At 41.6% G+C, this 14,291-nt stretch overlaps 2 protein-coding genes across 2 annotated transcripts; one reads left to right on the top strand and one right to left on the bottom strand.

Annotated features, from left to right (window-relative positions):
- The first annotated feature begins 1,775 nt into the window (after positions 1-1,775).
- selenol (selenoprotein L) lies at positions 1,776-6,342 on the top strand. The gene is made up of 9 exons (XM_037087368.1): positions 1,776-1,946; positions 2,736-2,814; positions 2,953-3,006; positions 3,379-3,424; positions 4,081-4,205; positions 4,322-4,436; positions 4,786-4,908; positions 5,360-5,497; positions 5,587-6,342. The coding sequence occupies exons 1-9, from the start codon at positions 1,841-1,843 to the stop codon at positions 5,707-5,709; spliced, it is 909 nt and encodes a 302-aa protein (XP_036943263.1). The 5' UTR covers positions 1,776-1,840; the 3' UTR covers positions 5,710-6,342.
- Positions 6,343-8,615: 2,273 nt separating this feature from the next.
- clec11a (C-type lectin domain containing 11A) lies at positions 8,616-12,714 on the bottom strand. Its single transcript, XM_037086062.1, has 5 exons — positions 12,345-12,714; positions 10,826-10,940; positions 10,509-10,616; positions 9,996-10,079; positions 8,616-9,531 (listed from the first exon to the last, which is right to left on the bottom strand). The coding sequence occupies exons 1-5, from the start codon at positions 12,435-12,437 to the stop codon at positions 9,119-9,121; spliced, it is 813 nt and encodes a 270-aa protein (XP_036941957.1). The 5' UTR covers positions 12,438-12,714; the 3' UTR covers positions 8,616-9,118.
- Between the last annotated feature and the right edge of the window lie 1,577 nt (positions 12,715-14,291).

The following is a 14,291-nucleotide window of genomic DNA, read 5'->3' as shown; positions in this document are numbered from 1 at the left end:
CTAGAAGGCAAAGTCACAGTAAGAGGACAAGAGTTATGTTTTCGGGAAGATCAGTAAGCAGTGATTTGCATGCTGCATTCTCTGTCAGAAAGATATTAACTATGCAAACAAGGGCAGCCATGCACTGCAGGCACACTGTCAAACAGAAGTGCACAAGAAGAAGGTGCAGGTCACAGCATCATCACACAGTGTAGCCAGCACTTCATGAGAGAAGTTGTCAGTCTCATGTGTTATATAGCATAATGTGACCATGTATAGATAGATACTTTATTATACATTCATACAGTCTTGTAATTCTGCTTGATTTTTCTCTCAAAATGCATCAGATTGATACTTTTAAATATGAAGTATTAAAAATTTTCTTCCAGGGGGACCATGCCCCCTGGACCCCACAAGAGGGGTCAGATCCTTCACACCGTTTGTACCCCTGACCCATTTTCATGCCTGATTAACTGCGAAAGCCCTTAAACCTGCATTCGCTCCTGCATGGCCAGCAGGGTGCAACTCTGGTTTCAAAATGAAGTCTGTATGTAAGCTTATGAGAAAATGACCCTACTTCTCACTTGCTTTACTACCTCAGCAAACAGTTTCCTAATGCGCTTGTGGTCTCAATCTCCAGTTTCAAGTCTTCTTTAATGCAGCATGATGCTCATTTTGTAAATGATGGTCCCATTTAGAGTCGAACAGACGACAGAGCTGGGCGTGCCCTGGGGCACGGCTACCTTGTGATTCTAATCTCTCGTCCAAATATGGTCACGTCTGAAAAAGAAAAAAAAAAAAACAGGATGTAACGGCCCCTAGTGTCAAACAGAGATCATAAACTAATGGTTTTGGTAATGGACATCACAATAGGTGAACATTGGGGAGATACCTATGATTAACACTGGTTTGGTTTGGAATATTTCTATTTTCATCAGGTCCAACTATAGTTTTGTTTCTTTGGCAAGAAGGTAACCATAACCTCCATACAAGGTAGACGTTTTGTTTGAATTGTTTTGTGTTAAAGTGAATTTAACTGAAGAAGTTGTGTTTCAGAGGTTTAATTCAGCCAGTGCAGACCAGTTTATAAAAAAAATTGGGATCAACTGGACGTAGCTGTATGAAACCATTTTATTTATCATTTTTCCTTGCTGTTTTTTTTTTTTTTTTTCTCCCATTTACTTCAGCTGATACTTCAGCAGTTGCTGCAACACTTTTTTTTCTCTCTTTTGCTGTGAAGCTCCAGAAATGTGTCAACTACAAAACTGTATCCAATTTTCCATCGGCATGAGGGTGAGCAGATAATGACTGCATTTTGATTTTTGGGTGAACTTCTCCTTTAAAGTATGATCAGAAATACACCAACCATTAAATATTACCATTATCCAAGCACAGTTTGGAGGGAAATATTGTAGTTTTTACTCAGCTATGTTTATCTGACAGCTGTGGTTTCTTCCCACTTCCCATACAGAGTTTTACGTGCGTTACATAGGCTGTGCAGTGTCATGGATTACAACATCTGCATAAATGAATCATTTTCCTCTCTTATTGAAACGTGTTTGTATAAAACGTTTACATTCAGGATTTTGATTCTTATAATCATTTTTATTAAAAAAGAAAGAAAGAAAGAAAGAAAGAACAGAAAAAAGAAAGAAAGAAAGAAAAGAAAAAAAAAATCTTCTTCTCTTGTAGGTGTCGCTGCTCACCACTGGGTGCTGCCTAAACCCTGAATCCCGCACAGGGCTCCCGGCGCCACGTGATTGCGTCACGTGGTCCGGCTGCATTTAGCCCTCGTCTCGTGGGTGCCGGTTCACTGTTAGTCGCGAGCGCTCCAGGTGGGACCAGGGAACGGCAGGTGGCCATGGCTGAGGACGTGACTGTGTCAGAGGAGACTCTGACCAGCAGTCTGAGTCTGCTGGTCAACTTGGGCAAAGTCCTTCTAGAGAAAGCCAAGCAGGAAGCAGCAGGTAGGACTGATTCAGATGAGGGATGCATTTCATGTCACGGACCGCGTTGGAAATGTGAGGGTCTTAGTGTGTTTCGTTGCACAGAGAAGCAGACACCACGTAGAAAAAATGTTTTTTTTATTTTTTATTTTTTATGGAGAATGAGTTGTGTTGGTCTTTTGAGTAATTCGGCATTGAGGAGATACACAAACGCTTTCTTTTATGCGTTTTTAATACTGTACATTACTGCTCTAAGCGCGTATTTGAAGAAACACTTGACACCATAATAAAAGACAACATTATTAGAATCATTACGACAACATTTACTGCTCCATAGCAGATTTACTATACGACGAATTGAAGAAGAGGTCAGATTGATTTGGTGGTAATGTTTATTCTCGTTTTGTAACCTATAAATTGTTTCCAGTAAGCATATATCATAAAAATGCGTGGATTTTTAATGAGATTCGTGGTTCCGTTCCCCTACGTAAGATAAATGTCAAATCTAGCGGAAGTAGATAAAATAAAATACTCTAATTTTCACCACCGAGGCTGCGTGTTAAGATGACCCACTTTTGTCACATTGCCATCTGATAAGACTATAATACAATGCTCCTTTTGATTATTTCATAATTGTGGTGTTTCGCACATGCGTCCTGTGAGTTGTAAAGCAGATCAGTGTGATCAAATCACTGGATTTAAAGTCCACCCCCTGGCGAATGTGGTGTAATGTAATCCCTGTCATGCTCATTGCCAACACAATGACATTGCACAAATCAGCCTGAATAAATAACTATTGTTCTCAAACAGAGTCCCTGGAGAAGTTCGTCCCGTACAAGATCACCACTTTGTACGGGTTGATGACAGCCGGAGCGCAGTTATTCAAAAGGTGAGGTGATCTCAGTATTAGTACAGATACATCCAGTTGTGTCGCCGGCAAAAGAAATTCAAGTGAATCTAGTTTTGCTTTTTTTTTTTTTTTTTCTTATACCGTGAAGTAATCTTGTTCTTTGTTACTGTCGCGCAGCCTGGGAGTGAAGAAGAAGAGTGAAGCAGAAGCTGTGTGGCAGAAGTTTTATCAGTAAGTATCAGATCTTCTTCCTCATTCACACTCCAGCAACGACTGACCTAAATTTGATGCTTGTCATAAAACATGACAGATGAGTCAATACAAGCCCTGATTTTATTGAGCCGACAGTATTTACTGACCTCAGGCGATAAGGAAACTCATTCCACAGGTGGAGAGCTGAAAAAATAAAAGCTGCTTCGCGATGCTCGGCTCTGATCCTCTCGATGCTGAGTCGAGAGGTGAATTAGACATTTATCAAGGCGAAACATTGAGGAAAAAAGGGGGGTAAAGTCACTGTGTCCGATCGCTGTCTTGTTAGTTATTAATGGAAACGAGAGCTCAGTGTTGACACGACTTTATCACACTACTTTTGTGTTTTTGCAGCCGTGCAGCGGTGAGAGAGCAGGTGGACGAACTTCTGCAGCTGGAGGTTTGTATCTGTGAAGCCTGTCGTCTCTTTTGCCCCTTTTTGCTTTGATTTCAATGTTGCAGATAATGGCTAAAATTCAGTTCTGGAGTTCTCACGCAGTAAACAAACACATCCAAGTTATCATATAAATGGCAATATTTATTACTGAATTGTGGTGTTGTAGAAGTATAAAGTTGCAAATAGTGCGTCAACATTGTAGTTAAGAACAGCAAGTGCCTACAGTCATCCCTACAATATTGTTGCAATATCACAATATTTTTGACCAAACTCCTCAATATTGATATTGCAACAGTATTGTAGGGATGACTGTCAGTACTTTTGTAAAAAAAAATCAACCAAATTAGATATTTTATAAGTAATCATCAGTGATGTGGATATGACTAAGTGAGTAAGACAGCAGCACATGCTCTGTCACAGGACATGGCCTGGTTATCTTAGAAACAAGAACATTATTACAGATCATGTCTGAACCAGTTTTTGCCATTTCGTCAGACACCAGTTTACGATTTCTTCATTTATATCTAAACAATCAAAGCTATCATACATGTTTTATCCTTGTTTTTACACCATGTGTTGATTTGTCTTTAAATGAGTGTATGAGTGACCTGACGCACTGTGATTTACTGGTGTGTGTCTCTGTGTTTGTGTGTGTGTAGAGTGATTGGGACTCCTTCCTGGTGAGTGTGGACGAAGGCCTGCAGACGACAGCCGGACTGTCAGGGGGAACGATAGCAGAGAGCCTGAGTCCCGATACGCCGTTCACCGACGGACGAAGCGGAAAGTGAGTTTGCGACCTCACCTCGAATGTTTGTCCTCTCACCACCTTCATCAGCCAGACCAGTTGGATTAAAGGTGTGTCGAAATCTCGAGCTTTATCGTGTCATTGCGCGTTTACAGGAGCGTGACTCTGGGTCAGTACCTGGATCAGGGTCAGAAGCTGCTGCTGGTTCTCATCAGACATTTCGGATGACTGCCGTGACGAGACCACGTGGCCGAGCTGGAGGCCAGTCAGGTCAGTCTACAGTCTAATGGTACAACTTACAGCCAGTTCACTCGGCTAAAAAAACTGTATTTTGGGTTGATTAACAAAAGCAGTTTGTATAATACTTTAAGTCCAACGTCCTCAACCAAGTGGTCATGACCCTTTCATGTTGTTTTTCCAGACTTTCCTCTAATCTCTACCTCTTTTCTTGTACAATGCTGATTATTTTACTACCAAGACTTTTTTTTCCAAAGTGTCCTCACTTTTCTTTGTGACTGGCAGTTGAACAAAAACATGGGAAAGGGAGTCAAACAGATCCTCGGGGTGGCTTGTGATCAGTGTTCATGTTTAATCTTCTTCTTCCTTGTCGTCTCTGCAGGCTGTCCTCGAGGCTCGGTCGGTGAAGGTCTTGGTGGTTGCGTTCGGCAGCGTGGAGGGAGCCCAGATGTGGTTTGAGCAGACCGGGTGTAACTACGACATGGTGTTGGATCCACAGAGAACGGTCAGGATGCGTGTTTTCACCCTCACTGACTGACTGACTGTAGATTTGAACAGTTCATGAGGAAATGGACTGGATGAAAAGACGCATTGGAAATTCAAGAGTCAAAAGGCGATTGATGGAAAATAGAAAATGGCAGTGACCCTGCACAAACAAGCTGAAGGATCCTGAGGATTTAGCAGCTGTTTGATGATGTGTCATGGAAGCCGAGCCTCCGAGCAGTTCGCTCTGCAAAGTCAACCGCCAGATGTGAGACAGAAGCGAGGGCGATCGACCAATATGTGAAAAATGTTTCCACACATGCCACAGAAGCTCTCATCAATCATTACGAGCGTGTGAATACTTTTTATACTGCTGAATCCAAAGCGGATGTCTTGCTCTTCCTCTTGACGATATAAATGTGCAACAGTGTGTTACTGCAGCTCTTTAACACAGCTGGTCCTCTGTACTGCAGGTGTACAGGAGCTTCGGCCTCGGCTCGTCCTACGCCCAGGTGATGAAGTTCGGCTGCCTGCTGCAGTACGGCGAGTACGGAGCCGTGGACAGAGACTTCCCCGACGTCCCCCCTCGCCTGCTGGAAGACATCTACCAGGTAAAAAAACCAGACGAACACGCAGCAAACACCTTGATACTGATGTGACGGACTTCACGCGCAGCTTTAATGTGCCGTTACGTTTTCAGATGGGAGGTGACTTTTTGCTGGACGGCGCAGGGAAGGTCCTTCTTTGTCACCCGTGCAAAACCCCTTTTGACCGGCCCACTGTGAACGACATCCTGCAGGCCGCAGACCGCGCGAAGCTGTGAGGAGGCATCTGAACACGCCGACGACACCACGGAAGAAGAGCAGCGCTTTAACCACACGTTCATGACGTCGCGCCTCGCTCTCATGACACCATGAAGAGGCGCGACCGATGCAGAGCTGTGAAGCAGAGACGGCTGATCTTCTTTGGTCGTGTCAGTGTCGTTATGGCAGCATTTTTTGGATGAATGGTTGAATAGTGAACTGGATCACAATGTAATTATAAATATAAATGTAATGTATCTTAAAAAAAGATGCTGATTTGCTGTACTTTTTAAAAAATCTTTAAATTAATACAGCATTTCTTATGGCTTTACTTTAAAAGTGCCTTAAGCAGATTTTGCCGCCTCCATGTGGCAGTGAGAGGTACTGATTTTAACTCTGACTCATGCATCATGATGTCAACTCTGACTACTTCATGAGACTTATTTCCTTCCATGTGGATCGCCCGGTTGAAGATGAAGGGAAGAAAAAAAATAAGTCCTGCTGCATCCCTTGCTCCTAATCTATTTTTTTTTAATCCACATGTATGTTTAGATTAAATTTGGATATTTTACTGTAGAAAATAGATGTAATTGCTGCTACAGGTCTGATATGTTCATGTCTCTAAATAAAATATGCACATCATTTGTCTCTAACTGTCGGCAGTTTGGCTTTAAAAATAACTCAGGATGAAACTCAGGATAGCCTTCTTAATGCCTTCCTGTTCCATGTACAAAAATACTGGCATTTAATATCTGGTCATATTTATAATCGCATCATGTATATGATGTTTCTGATTGAAATAAAGACCCTTACTGATTGTAGACTGTTTCATTTAAAAAAAAAAACACACAGACAGCCTTCTTGAAATGAAAATGGGTCCTATAGACAAATAGACGTATTGATATTTCTAAAAGAAATATCAATACGATAATAGAAATATTTTTGTATCTGCACCAAAACTCACGTTTACTCTCTGTATTAAATAGAAAGCTGAAGTCACGCCTCTTCTGGTTTCCCTCATGACCTTAATTTGGAAAGAATTGTACAGTGGTCAGTGGAAAGACACAAATATATTTCTGATCCCGTTTCAGCTGTGCCATGAATTACACATATGATGTTTGTGAAATAAAAAGATTATTATCCAGGACACATGAGGAAAAACCGGGAGAGGCTTCAGGAGTCCTGCACCCTACACGTGTGACCTGAGTAGAGAGCCAATTTCACGTTTCTTCCGGTTTGCCCCCTGGAACCTTATTTCAGAAAGACTTTGTATGGCAGTGGATGGAGAGAGACAAATCATTTTAGCAGTTTGTCATAAAACTAATGAAATGTAAGATTGCCAAAATAGGTTGTTATGAAGATCTAAACAGCCAACAGTCTCTTTAGTGATGTCAAAATCTGAACCAAAACCTGTAATGTAAACATCGTAGAGCTGCTCCTGTATATTAGCAGCTCACAGAACTGACAACATACCCTTTCACATAACTGCAGCTGTCAATATGATTATTATTGTGATTTATTTTGTGACTTTTTGGGCACCTTTTCTGTGCAGAGTTGGCGGCCATCTTTAGGACGGTGCAGCTCACTGAGCGATTTAACACAAAAATAGATGATTTGTTTTTAAATTAATACAAACATCAACTTAATTGTCTTGAAAACTTTGAATTGACAATCATCATATGTGTAAAGCAGGATAAAAAAAAAAAAGCTTGACTCTCTCCATTCACCACCATGAATTGTGTCAACTTCAGCTCTAAATTTTAATTGTGCAACGACCTTTGTTCATCATTATCATATCATTATCATATAATTAAGATAATTTGATAGTAAAATATTGAAGTTTTGGGTAAAAAAAAATGCCTGAGGGGTTACTGAGGGGTGTGCAAACTTTCAGGGAAGACAACAATGATTATGGTGGTCCCAAACATCCAACGACAGCCATACTTTAAGTTTACTCACCATCACTAATTAAAGTAATAAAAATGAACACTTTATTAATTGTTGCTTTCGTAAAATTATAGCCTGTTTCAGAATGACAACACCCCCCCCCCCTTTGAAAATGGTATGGGTCACATAACCTGTCATGTACTGATATTAACCAGTATAATGATAAACTGATAGCTAGCTAATGATGGAGTGAATTTACTTGCTATTCCTGGACCGCTGCATAAATTGTAACACCAAAGAGAGAGAGAGAGAGAGAGAGAGAGAGAGAGAGAGAGGAGAAGAAGAAGAAGGAGAAGAAGAAGAAGAAGAAGAAAAAGAAGAGGGGTCTGGCCCAGAGGTTCGGACCAAAATAATAAGGTAATGACCAACTTTATTTTGAGTCTGCTGTCAGAAACCTGCTCCCAGGCGGACTACAGAGGTTTAGCCAGGAGGCTAACGTTGCTAGCCAAGTGGTAGCTAGTGTCAGTGAACGGAGCCGCCACCAGATGTGCAGAAGAGAGTGATCCTGATAATAATTCTTACATCAACATATTTTTGTAGGAGAGAAATTTACATTCAGCTCTTTATATACAACTTTTGCGTTTTACATATTGAAGGGCTTCACATACATTGATGCTGTGTTACTTTTCCATTTCGGGGCGTTGAAAGGGGATCCACATGTGATACTGCAGCTCTACAGATGGATCAGCAGTGGAACATGGCAGTCACACCCGGGGCCAGACTTTATCACAACATCTTTAAACATCAGAAGTAACTGAGACTTTCTGCCTAATTCCTGTTAAGCCCAAATACACACTGATTTATATCTCCAAGAGTCTGTGCTGATTCTGAAGAAAGTGCCTCCAGCTTTTCATGTTTTCCCTTTGAACAAATATTTAAAATTCCAGGCGTGAGATAACAGCATTGTCCTGACTGGTTTACATTAATATCCCTGCAGCTACATGAATAATATCATATTTATAATACTAACGTAATCTGATGAAGTCTTATTCATTTATTTTAAGAACTTAAATAGCAATATATGAATTTGTGCGCATTTGAGATATATTTCTTCACCTTAAAAACGTAAGATACCATGAAATATCATTACACTTTTTTTAACAAAGGAAAAATGTACACTAAATGTGAATTTAACCGCATATTTATAATAAAACACATACGGCTTCCTCACCTTTGAATACAACCAATCTAGTTTAAAGGTCCTATTTGTGAGAAAAGTAGATTTTTGAGTCATTCCAAACTCTTCAAAAAGTGACGCTCTGGGTCTCCCAGTCCTCGTCACATACTAACACTCTAGGACTGAAGGTAGGGTTGGCCGCCATCAAGGCATCAGTTCTTGAAGTGTTTGGAATGACTTAAAATCTCCACTTTTCTTGAAAAAGGGACCACTGAAATAATTTTAAAGGGAAATAAGTTATTTGAAAATGTAATGGACTGGAAGTCAGAGTTACAGACGTGTGGGAGGGTTGAAAAGTGTTCAGTTTATAGTGCCACCCTGTCATCAAACTCGCAGAGATAGTTCATGGTCCGATCGCAGTAGTGGTCCCACCAGTCGCCGTCATCTGACGACATGGCCACGCAGTTCTCTCGTCTCCCTCCATCCGGCTGGCTGGACAGGAAGTGTTTGCGCCACTGGAAGTATTGGACCCGCGTCCCATCGTCGAAAAGGTACATGCCCTCAGATCGCAGGTCGTTGATGCCCAGCCAGACGGGCCAGTTCCCGGGGTGGAAGAACGACTTGACGTAGTCGGCGAGGGCCTCCTGCTCCTTCCGGTCGCGCGGCATCGCCATGCGGCCGCCGCGTTCCAGGCACTTCCTGGATGCTCCTGCGTAGTCTTCATGGCTGTTGTACACAAGATAGCATTTGTATCCCATCCTGCGTCCCTTCTGGCAACCTAAACAGCAGAGAAAAACAAGACAGATGCTTTATCACACATTTAGAAAATGACTTCTATTGGCCTCCTGGGGGCAGTGTCATACGCTGTTAAATCGCTTTGTAAAGTTATTACTGGAAATGTGGGCAACCCTTTTTCTTATTTTTTATAAGTCACAAAGTTAAGTTAGCATCCAGTTGGCGTCATGTTTGACAATTTTTAAGCAACAGTGTCTTTTTTGGTTATCTAAGAATTTTGCTGCTTTTCTTTGTCAGGCTCCGGGTTTCAGATGTCGGTTGGACGAAAGAAGCAATTTAAAGACGCCCTTTGGACTCTGGGGAATTGTAAAAAGCTTTTTTTTTAACATTTCTAATGAAAAAGGTTGTTGCAAACGGTAGTTAGTTGTCTTCTGCGCGACCTGTGAGCTTGAGGACATCTCAGCAGCAGACGGGGAGCAGCAAAGAGCCCCGGGGGAAGTGTGTTACCTTCCAGCCTCCCTGTCTCCTTGCGGTTGTCCTTGCTGTGCTGGTAGACCTCCTGGATTTTGTCCTCGAGCTCCCCGACTTTAGCTGCCGTGTGAGTGAACAACAAACACAAGGAGACATGAAAGTCAGTACAGAGCGTCATTCTGTCGGCTGTTTTCCACATTAAAGAACTGAAGCAGCAAATGGAACCCCTGTTTCAAGTTGACTGCGCAGCATATTATGGAACTCGATTCATGGAACTGTCTGCGTAGGACACCAGATGTATCATCTCATTCACGTCCCCTTATTTCCATTCATTGTTTTGTTTTCAAAATGTATTTATATCAAGTAATTGATCGCTCTTTTATTTTCATTTAACTTTTTTGCCACTTTTGTCCTTCATTTGACCATCTTACTAACAAATTAGTGGAAATTAATATAGATAAGAGAAGTGTAAGAAGGGTGCACAGTTGGTGGAAAGTGAAAAAAAGAGAGAGAGAGAAAGAGAAATGTATGAGAAAGTGATGGTCTTACCATCCATCCTGGACAGACGGTCCATTAACTGGCTGACTTTAACATCCAGAGTGTAGTGACCAACATTGAGCTTGTGGATGGCCTGGTCCATGCCAGCCAGTCTAGACACTGAAGGAGAGAACAGAAAGTGGTATCATTGAGGATGAAAAGGAGACGAACAGGAAAGAGAATGAAAATGTGGCGCATGAATTAAAAACGGAATATTACTGTGCAGCTCTGAGCCTTATCATCTGTGCTTCAAAGTTATTAGGTTGAGACCAGAACATGATGGAGGTACTTTCTGCAGTGTCAGTGTTTGTCTATCTGTGGAGACTCACAGACATAGTTGTATGAGTTTTCGAAGTCTGACACTGGGTTCGTTGGCTCTGGTTCAGGCTCTGGAAGAATATCAGGAACGTCCCCTCTCGCCTTCTTCACCTCTGGCAGGGACTCCTGATGCACACACACACACACACACACACACACACACACACACACACACACACACACACACACACACACACACACACACACAGAAAGAGAAAGTAAATCACAGATAGACATTTCTCTGATGTTTGTCTCTATCGCATTTCAGTTGTGTTAGTTCTGCTTTGCTACCAGATGAAATCCTGTCTCCCAACAACAAATCAATAATATCAATCATGTATTTACATTTATTACATTACATAGTATTATCAAAGGAATCTATTTACTGTTCGAAAGGAAGTACTCATGTCCTTTACTTCGCTCAGTTTGAAGCTGCAGTGGTTGATCATTTCCATCACTGACTGATCTACTTATTATTCTCTGAATTATTTCATTGATTGTTTGGTTTGTAAAAAGAGTGAGAGGTGCCAACCATGAGTCCGCTCGGCCTAAAACGACATCTTCACTTTGCGTGTTTTGTTAAACTCTTATTAAAAAAACAGATTGAAGTAATTATGAGAAAATCATCAATTTCAGTCATAGTTTGCAGTTACTTTTCTAACTATCGGCTACTAGATAAATGTAATAATCTAGTGAACTGTACTCACTGTTGGGTACTTTGAGACAAAAGATCGTGTTTTATAAGATCTGTATGTTTTGTCTGCCAAAATCCTGATTCTAATAAGCTAGTAACTAAAGCTGTCTTATAATTGTCGTGGAGTTAAAAAAAATAGGCTATAGCATTTCCCCCTGAAATATGGTGGACCATAAGTAATATGAAAATGAAACTATTCAATTAAAGTACAAGTACCTAAAATGTGTGCTCATGTACAGTACTTGAGTACATGTACTTAGTTACATTCCCCTCCAGTTTGTATATCTGTTTGTCTTAGCCTGAAACCACGAGTAATATGATCACTTTCATCAACACCATTATAATCACAGAATGTATATAAACACATGTTCCCTCAGTGACTTATGAGCCGACGGAGGGAAACCGGTCTTTTATTTTGAGGTCTGAGCAGAGGAAAGACCTGCTGCTCTGGGTGTATCAGCGTGGATATCAGTCATACCGGTGCAGCTGCATCATTATAATCTTTCAAACGTCTGGTCTGTGTCTTCCACCTGTGACGTCATCGCTTTCAGTAGATCAGCCAACAAACGGCGTTCACATGGTGCCGTGTCGTCTTTCTCCAGATGTATCTGAACTTTACGTGGCCAAACTATCTCAGTGTTGGTCATCTAGCTACACCTGAGTCCCTTCATCACACATGCGCAGTCTATCCGTTTGAATGGATACAGTGTTTTTTTTCCCCCTAAACAAGCAGGCATGCAGCAGCAACAGCAACAGCAACAGCTACGATTTAGAATGAAGCTCTCAGTTAATCAAGTCCATGTTTCAGTAATAAAAAGAAGTCATGCAGTCCTGACCTGTGTTGGTGCAGCGCTGGCCGTCCCTGTGAGAACAGACAGACCCAGAGAACATAAACACAGCAGAGCGAGCGAGGCTTCAGCCGGTCCCATTTTCAGCTCCCTAATAACTCTGCTTTGACTACAGCAGCACAGCTCCCTCTGAGTCTGTGTGTCGCTCTCCTTCACTCCTCTCTCCCTCCTCACCCCCGTGCTTCCCTCACAGAGGTCTCAGTAAAGCAGGAACATCAGCAGGAATCTCCCATTAAAAGCTGAAATCCTATGGTTTTTTTTTGTTTTGTTTTGTTTTCTTATTTAAAAAAAAAAAAAAAAAATCTAAATCACATCCAAGTTGTCTTCCTGCTGTCGCTCCTCTGTCTGCCTTGTTCAGGACGTCTTGCTTTTCTTGCCAAACAACAGGAAAGCTCTTTGTATTTGCTCCCACCTCCCATTTCCACTCTTTGTGGGGAGCTTTACACAACATCACAGGTCTCTGTCCTGTGGAAACCACAGGCTGTATGGAAGCTTTGTGGCACGTTTTTTATTTATAGCTATTTCAGTGTTTTACTTTTTAATGATTTAATTTGCTTAAGAAGTAGGACAGTTTCTTCAGCCCATAGAAGACCACCTCATCCCTCAGTTCAACAATTTTGCAAACACAATGTTTTCTTTTGAGTCTTTGAGTCTTTGGGACATTTTCGAGCTGTGTGGAAACAAAGCAAGATATTTTTGATGAGACGTCGGGACAAACTGCAGCTGTGTTTGTTACAGTCGGGCATGAAGGCTGCCAAACCAGACACCACTGTTCAAGACCGCATTTCAGTGCTTGTAAGCGACATACCACGGGGTGTTTTTAACCAAACAAACAAATTGACAAGACGTTGAGACAATTTGCAGCCGTGTTTGTTTCGGTTGGACAATTAGACATGGCAACAACATTTTCAACAAGACATCAGGACAATGTGCAGCTGCGTTTATGACAGCCAGAGACCAGTGTTCAACACCATGAACCCTAACCAAGCACGTTTGGTGACCAAACCTAACCAGACCATTAGCTTAATATGGAGCTTTCAACCATATGATACAGTCTTCATCAGTGGATGTGATGGCGATGGCTCTGTTGACATTTGCCCCTGATATAATTTAATCTATGGCACTTTTAGGATTTATTATCTTTGTTGGATTAAATATTAAGCTTGAAAGTTTATTCCTGACCTCATGGACAAAACCAACATCTGTCAAACTGCAGTTCCCTAGATCATGAGTGAACTTTCATGTTGCTGTAACCTCTTTATCTCTTTATCTCTGGCTTAAATGTTGGTTGGATTAGAAAACACTGCGTGCCTGTGCGCAAGTACGCTGTGGTCATAAACTCAGACACACACACACACACACACGCACCCCTTTCATTAATTTGGCTAAATATGAGGCCTGCTTGCCAAGCGTTTGTAGTGTAATTACATGAAGAAATAAATAAGTGGTAAGAGAAATATGGGGTTGTGAATGTGTTCACAGGAAATGATGGCATAAAAAGAAAAGAAAAAAAGACAGTGTGTGTGTGTGAGTGTGTGTGTGTGTGTGTGTGTGTGTGTGTGTAGGGGAGTGTAACAGGAGGTATGCCAGTTAAAATGCCACAAGAATCCGGCAGAGTTTCCAGGGAAAGCGACTGAAATCCGGAGACTGGGAGGAGCTCCGGCAGTGACTGTGAGCTCTCAGCAAAGAGGGACAGATGTGAACGGCTGCAGACATGCAGCTGTTCCAGGACACGATGCAGTCCAACAATCCAGACTTTTTCCAAATGTCGGTTTGGATTCAAACAAATCATGGCTGGAAAAAAAAAAAAAAAATGTGAGCCCTAAGAATAAAGCGTGTATGCTTGTTCTGACCTTGGTGGTTCTGGCAGGTTTTCCGCTTTGAACAATTAAAGCAACTGATATCCAAACCAAACTAGAGCCAGAATTATTAGTT

Source organism: Acanthopagrus latus, chromosome 22, assembly GCF_904848185.1.
Source record: "Acanthopagrus latus isolate v.2019 chromosome 22, fAcaLat1.1, whole genome shotgun sequence".
In the NCBI taxonomy this organism is placed as follows: domain Eukaryota; kingdom Metazoa; phylum Chordata; class Actinopteri; order Spariformes; family Sparidae; genus Acanthopagrus; species Acanthopagrus latus.
The sequence above is the reverse complement of the archived record's forward strand: the minus strand, read 5'-3'. Positions and strand labels throughout refer to the sequence as shown.

Bases quoted from the DNA above. Each gene is read 5' to 3' on its own strand.
- clec11a (XM_037086062.1), bottom strand. From the start codon at position 12,437: ATGGGACCGGCTGAAGCCTCGCTCGCTCTGCTGTGTTTATGTTCTCTG. The intron at 10,941-12,344 runs GTCAGGACTGCA...TGTGTGCATCAG, and splicing joins CCAGCGCTGCACCAACACAG to GAGTCCCTGCCAGAGGTGAA. The intron at 10,080-10,508 runs GTAAGACCATCA...CTCACACGGCAG, and splicing joins CCGTCTGTCCAGGATGGATG to CTAAAGTCGGGGAGCTCGAG.